At 37.8% G+C, this 7812-nt stretch overlaps 1 protein-coding gene across 1 annotated transcript in view; it reads right to left on the reverse strand.

Annotated features, from left to right (window-relative positions):
• supt3h (SPT3 homolog, SAGA and STAGA complex component) overlaps positions 1-7812 on the reverse strand; it is a 66967-nt gene that overhangs the window by 50809 nt on the left and 8346 nt on the right. Inside the window, exon 2 of the mRNA XM_020534776.2 lies at positions 4265-4358. Coding sequence (XP_020390365.2) covers positions 4265-4358 — 94 coding nt within the window. The remainder of the gene's footprint in view (positions 1-4264; positions 4359-7812) is intronic.

Genomic DNA, 7812 nt, shown 5'->3' on the forward strand with positions numbered 1-7812 from the left:
GCTCAAAAAAACAAGCCACATTGCTTGATTGATATGGCAAAATGGAGGTCCAGGTTTTGTGCTATTTGAAATTCATGTGCCAGGTTTAACATTTAAGAACAAAGGCAGAGCAGATGTTCTTTTTATTGCATATTTTGTGTCTTAGCGATTTTGAACAGGAAGAGAGAGAGAAGGGAGAGTGTTGCGGAAAAAGAGAGAGGGCGAAAGCAAGAGGAGATAGCAGTTGTTGCAGTCTGCAGAGGTAAAAAGGCTATCTTCTCAGTTCGCTACTCAGCAGAATGATGAGGATAGCTTGTCCACTGATTAAAGTAAAGGAACCTGCAGTGATTTAAGTTTACTAGAAGAATTACCTTGGTGAGACTTGAAAAAGAAATCACTGGAGTGGGTCTTACTGCGAAATTCAGTTTGGGACTTCAGAAAACTGAGGGAGAGGACTTTTGATGGTGATTGGATGTTCCAAATCTATGAACTGGGGAGACTTGGACCTGTTGAAATCTAGGAGTAAGTTCAGACAGATGCCTGAAAAGAATATAACTCTGTGAAAAGCATGCTGTACAGTTTATGTGTAGCATGGCGATACTGGTCACATTCCTCAGTAAGGGTTATCATTTCTGAAATTTAAGTTGGTTCCTGACTGCATAATGTTTAGTGGATGTTGATTTTAGTTTGGTTTTTTGTTACAGTAAAAATCTTATGTAATTCCTTTAAATCGGTCATTGGGAATTCAAATCCCTTGTTTAAAGATTTTGGCTTTACAGAGGCCATCATAAGACACAGAGATGTTCAAAGTATAACCAGTGACCACAACAAATGAGGTTGAAGTCCTGACTTGGCTCAAAACAAATAAACACACAGGAATAGATGACATTTATCTTAAACTGATGAAAAAGACTAGTAAAAAAAATTTAAAGCATCCCTCATAATAATTGATGAAACACTGAACACTGGTCACGTAAGATTGGAAATAAATTAACATGGAGTCCATATTCTAAAGAATTGTCAAAATATGCAATTCCAGACAAAATTAGTTTTCTGCCATTCCCTGAAAAATGAAACCACTACTCCTTCAAACTAATATAAATAATTTGGGGATTCAGAAATTTAATGCAAAGTGGGAAAATTTGCAGATGATATTAAATTACACAGAATCAGTAGAGTTCAGAAATTAAAGAATGAACTGGACAAGATATGCAAGTGTGCAGGGTGATGGGAGATGGAATTTAATGCAGGTGATTATAACATGCTACAGATTGGAATAAATATGTGTACTTCATGAATAGTATTGAAACAACTAATGATGAGGCTAAAACAGAACTAGAATTTTCGCAGATCCAATGTTAAACATGTGCAACCAATGCATAGCTGTATTCAACAAAACTTATAGGATGTTGAAGTATGTACTAAGATATTAGTCAAATCAGGCAATATATAGTGCTCTGGAGAAACCATGAGCGTGACTTTCCAAGGGGTTTTGAGGCTCACCTGCCAGCCACAAATGGAGATCAGCAGCATGTTCTGTTTGCAGACAGTCACACAATACAATTTTCCTTGGATAGATCAATTAATGGCCTGAGACCAGTCTTACTTTCTGATTAAGAATGCCAGATTGGATCTCAAAGTTGGAAGGCAAATCAAAAGTTTTCCAGCTTAACAGTAGTATCCTGATGCTGTACACACAGTGAAGGTAAGGTATCCATCCTCCAATATTTCAAACCTCAAATTTAAAACAGCTTGCCAGGCCAACACTTTGTGGAAGACTGAAACCCCTCTACTAGGAGGCGTGCAGCTGCTACTAGGGGAAGGATCGAAGTCTGCCAGGGACACTGACCCTGACTCTGCCACCAGGAAACCTGGAAGTTAACTGGGAATTTCCCATTGACAGGAACTTTCTTTGTGAAAAGAAAAAATGTTTAGAGAAGTTTGGGCCTTTCAGTCTAAAAAGTAGGTAACCAAGAGATTAACTTAGAGTTTTGCAAGATTGCTTGTAAAATGATGGAAATGATAAAATATTGCTCAAAAACAAGAGATATTTTTCTGAAGATTCTGCTTTGCACTTGTCAGGACAAACACACAAATACCAAATTTCAATCACAACAACTTGTAGTGCTGAAGAAATGGGGTGCCGATTGGTTGATGAATCAACAAAAGGAATGCGTTCATGCCTAATACTTTTTTGGTCAAATTGTATCAAATACTGCAGTAACATACAGCACCATTAAATTCAAGTCACCCAGTATATTACAGAAATCAAAAGGCAATAATTGGATCTATAAATTATTCTTAATGAGGAAGTGAGAAAGACAAACTGAACAATTTGGCATTGAAATTTAGCAGCATATTGATGTTGTAGCTTCATGCTCTTCTGTCTCTGCAATTAACCTCTGAAATTATCAAGATCAGTCCATTTCCATATTTGGGGTATGCACCGGTATTTCATCTAATACAGGGATCATCTTACAGACCTGAAGACTGTTGGAGTGGTCCTTGCTCTTTTCCTTATAGGGTCAAGACAGTAAAAAGCTAAGGTGAAGTTGCCATAGTTTTCCAGACCATAGAGCTGCTCTCTCATTAGAAACAGACAACTGGTGGTGGTTTAACCTGAGGGTTACCATGCCTCAGGAGAAGCTGAGGACAGTCCTTCTTGGTAACCTCAGTCCACACATGAATTCAATGCTTTTGGCATCAGACAGCATTGGAAACAGGCCGTCCAGGCAACTGAGCTAATTGACTCTCTATACAAGCCAGCGCAAGTCAAGCCACTACAACTGACAAAAGGACACATGACAGTAGCAGACCACTCAACCTCTTGAACTTCCACCGTTCCACCATTCAATTCAATTATTGTTAACATGTTTTTTAACTCCATCTACTCACTCTGGATCCATAATCCTTCATACACTGCCTGACAAAAATCCATCAATTACAATTTTCAATTGACTGAAAACACTTTTTAGTGTGGGAATGTTTCAGATTGCCACTATACTTTATTACAGTGTTACCTGATATCAAGGTTTCTTGATGTTTCTGGTTTCTGCTCATTGAATATAACATCGTGGGACCTGTGAATGGCTGTTTTCAGCATACGTGCCTGCTTCTACAACTTAAATCTTTATTAAGTGGTGAGATACCTAAGCTCCAAAAGTGAAATCAGGATGCAGAGCAGGAAGTGAGGATGATCAAGTTCCTAACCTGACTGCTTGAAGGCTCTGGTGCAGGAGGAAAGTGGCAGAAATTGTGCTCTGCCCAAACTTCCCAACCCATCACTGCATATCTGCCCCACTTTTCATCAGAATATCTGGGCTTCTTTGTTTAGCTTATTTGCAGCATATATATTTCAACACAGTTTTTTAAAAAATAAAAGTTTCTTTTCCCTAATTCAATGTTACTTACATGTATATTTTATCAAATTGTTGACTTTGATTTTAAATGGTAAATGGATTTAATTGTAATGTTATTTCTAAGGTATTTGGCGGTATTGTGAAGAGTGTTGATTATCAGTTTGATATTCATGCTAATTTATTCCAGCAGGAGCAGGATCATTTGACAATGTATTTACAGGTCCTATCATCACTTTGGAGAAAAGAGAAAGTGAAAAGGACAGCTGTGGGGAAGGAAAGTCAAACCAGGGAAATACCCCCGGGATAATGAAAGGGAGACAAATAATGAAAACTAAATAATTGTAACAATATTATAAGCCATCAGGAAAAATGGGGCTTGAAGAACTAACTATTCGTAAACGGGTGAATAAAAGAGTTGAACTGGGGGAGGGATGTTAAGGCACAAACAATTTCAGTGAGAAATAATTCCAGCAGTGGGAGACGAGAGTCATAAACCACTGTGTGTGGTGCAACTGAGAATGATCCCTTTGTAAATTCTAATAGTCTCCGTCTGAAATGTATATTTTCTCATTCTGGCTATGATTAACTCAGATTAATATCATGCACAAAGACCTATGTTTCTGTGATTGCAAATAGAAATGATGTACATTAGATAAACATTCCATAACCATAATTGTTTAAAGAACAGTTCAGGTAGCATTGAACAACAGTAACACTTACCTGTAAATTCGAAACTTACTCTTATAATTATCGTCATGTATTTCTGGTAAAGTCTTTAATTTGCCACACTCGTCCATTTCTGTTTCATTAGGATTCACTTTCAGTTTAATAAAAACCTAAATTTTAGTACTTTTAAAAATTTGAACTCAATTACAAATTCTCATATTACTTGCTGCATCATGAGAGATCATCTCTCCTTCAAGTACCTGCTTCAATAACATCCTCGTCTTCAACACCCTTAATAATTTTGGACTTAAAATCCCGGAGACTCATATGCCTTAACAATCGGCGTAATTTTCTCTGCAAAGAAAAATAGATAAACAGAAAAGCTCTTTTGCATTAAAGTATTACTTTAATTTTAATTTCTTATATGCTGAAAATACACACACAAGTCCCGCAAAGGAAACCAATCTAATTAACCTTTACATAACATAATGTTATTTTAGAACAGAAAATTGCTAGTTTTCCAATAAGAAGGTCTTCTCTGCAGACAAATGTCTCGGAGATTGTTAAAAGCATGTTGCAAGCATTAGAATTCTACCATTTATTCTTGTGATTCTCTTGGTCTTTCATCTCATCTGGTCTCTTGTTTTCCCTGAATCATGCAGTTCTGGATGGGTTTCCAGACTCTTTTGAAGTTACAACTCTCAGTAAAAAGAACACAGCTGCTCTCAGAGGCAGGCAACTGCTACTATGTAGTAACATCAGTGCACCAAAGGACACCTGGAAGAAAGAAGACCCTAACTGGGATATCTCAGTTGGGCAATAAATCTGAAGATGTTTTTCTCAAGTTAGCAAATATATTCTTGACTATTCTATGATCTTAGTAGACACTGATAACTCTTTTGAAGATAAAATACTCAACACTCTCTCTCCATTTTAACTGGATCTAATTTTTTGCAGCTGAATTAGAAGCATGTTGAGTTACAACTGAAAACTTTAAATTCAAAAACAACTGCAGCCTTCAAATCCACTCAGTTCAAAACATGTAAAGACTTTTAATTCTTTAATGTCACCAAGGTTCACTAATGTAACTAGCTTGGAATCTCAAAAATCAAGATAACTAAATTCAAGAAAACAATGATTTTAATTGTTATAAGACATTTTAATACTTACAAAAGCTGAATGCCATAATGTATAAGCCAAAGAAACGTATTTAATTTATTTTATATTTCTCCTATATTCCTGAAGTTGCTGACATATAATATGATTCCCTGGTTGCTGTTGCATTTCTTATATCTCTTGCCAACAAATTACAACTCATTACATGCAAATCCAAATAGTGAGAGTTAGGATGTAACAAACTGGATTTTCAGAGAGTTAGAACAACTCCATGGATCTTTAAACATGATTGGTGGAACCTGGATACAGGCAGTTCATCCTCTCCCCATTTCCAAAGGTTACTTTTTGCCAGTAGGGGAAAGGGGCCAGGGCATGACTCACACAAGAGGGAAATCTGAATTTAGCACAGCCATTTAAACGCAGTTTTTTTTTTGATCCCATCTTTGCTGGTCCAACCCACAAATTGACAGAGCAGATGCAAGTGCTCTTGAAGCACAGTGTCCAAGTTTCATGGTCTAAAGTTTTTTTAAACCTTCTGCTCTTTAAACTGACAAAAAAAGGCTGCAGCTGTCACAGAGTTTAAGAAGGAACACTCTGTTGGACAGCTTTGATTTACAGGTCATCTATTGTAGACTAAGGAAAAAATACCATTTGATTCAGTCAACTAGTGTCACTAGAGATATTAGTTGCCGTTTCCCCTTGGATTATCATGGTCATTACAAATGCTTTGCTAAGTTTTCAAAGTATGAGTGCAAGCTATATTACATTTTCAGCAGTATCTTTCTCCACTTCCACAAGGGTGTTGAGGTTTGCCCATGGCAGCTCCTGGATGAGTGGCTATGGAAGTCATATGGAGGGCATGAGCAGCCAAGGAGGGTAGGGAGGGGTGGGGGTGTACATGAGGTTTGAGCTGGCAGAAAATTGGCATGACATGCAAGGCCATTGGGGTAGTTGGTGTTCACGAGCTGGCATAGATTTGGCACAGACAGTATAAGGGGCCATATGGGGTGAGTATGGAATTGAGAGAGGTGAGAGCCCAACAGCTCGTGTTACTGCTGGGGTGAAGCAAATCATCTCTTTAGCCTTCTTCTGCTTTCTTGTGGCCACCCAGGATATGCTTCCAGAATTAGTGGGTGTGACACCATACTGCACACATAACCCTAAGTGCAAATCATGTGATTTGGGACCCATCTGACTGTTCAGAAATGTCCTGATTCAAGGTGTCTGAGCTGATATTGGAAATCTGGCCTTACTTATTTAGGAAGGAAGTCATCACACATGAACTTTACAGACGGGGTCAACTCCATAGGAATGGATGTGATCGGAGCAGGAGAAGAGCTGGAATCTTGGGCTGTTTGATCCCTCATTAATTGAGGGTTGCTGAGCAGCTCCTCTGTTGTTGCCCTGCTTGATATCAGATAATTAAGTAGACAAGATGAATCTTTTCTGCGAGACTCAGTGCTATTTTAACAGTGCTTTAACTATAAGTTATAGGCAAAGAAGCTATCATGGAAGATGGGAAGGAACCCAGCAAGAGCAGTTTTCAAACCAATAGAGTGGTTAATAAAAGAAATAACGTTCCAGTTAGGACACTGGAAGGAAAAATCAATTGGGTAACTGCTAAATACTGATAAGGGGCCGTATATTCCTAAGGAAGGATAAACTAAATACCAATATATACGCGAGTAAAAGTCGATCTTATGTAAAAGTTTACCCACTATTATTGGACAAAAAGTCTGGAATTTTCCATATATCTCATGTAAAAATCAACCCTAGTTCTTCACAGATAACAGATCAACATTTGAGAGTCAAGGTATTATCCTGTACATAAATGTTACGATGAGGAAATGAATTTTTTTTCATGCTATTATGGGTTTTGAAATTGTTTCATCATTTCATGTTAAAACACCCTCAACAGAAAATAAAAAATATACAGGCATTTAAACTGAAAGTTTTTGAAGATGCAGAGAAGTCAAATAACTGTATAGCAGCAAGAGAATTTTGTGTTTTGGAGGAACTTGAGAGAGACTGGAGAAAGATGTCAAACCAACTTCAGACAATGCCAAAACGAAAGTGTGCCAACAAAGGTGAACCTAGCAAGTGGCCACAATTAGAGAAAAAAGTTGCTGAGTCGGTACTTGAAAATGGTCAAAATGGAAAATCTTAGTTGTGAAGCCATCCGAATCCATGCATGAAACAAATCAAAGCAGGATGGAATTTTGGATTTTAAGGCAAGTGCCGGATGGTGCACAAGGTTCATGAGAAGGCGTGACTTAGTACTTTGACAGAGAACTAAGACTGCACAAAAGCGGTGTGCTGAACGAGAAGATATGATATCACTGTAACTACTGTAATTCATTGTGCCTTTTTTAATTTAGAGACCAATTGGGCTTCTGCTAATGAGACAGTATTTTGGACTGTAGCATGAATTTCAGCCCCTCAAAAGTAGTAGCCATGTAATTGTCCACCCCATAAATTTAACCGTAAAAAACTGTCTAAAAAATTCTAAATAAAAACCAAAAGAACTGCGGATGCTGTAAATCAGGAACAAAAACAAAGTTGCTGGAAAAGCTCAGCACATCTGGCAGCATCTGTGAAGGAGAAAACAGAATTAACGTTTCGGGTCCGATGACCCTTCCTCAGAACTGATGCAGGCTGGGAAAACGTCAGTTTATATGCAGAAAATAGGGAG

This window comes from Rhincodon typus, chromosome 5 (assembly GCF_021869965.1).
Source record: "Rhincodon typus isolate 14 chromosome 5, sRhiTyp1.1, whole genome shotgun sequence".
Classification (NCBI taxonomy): Eukaryota; Metazoa; Chordata; class Chondrichthyes; order Orectolobiformes; family Rhincodontidae; genus Rhincodon; species Rhincodon typus.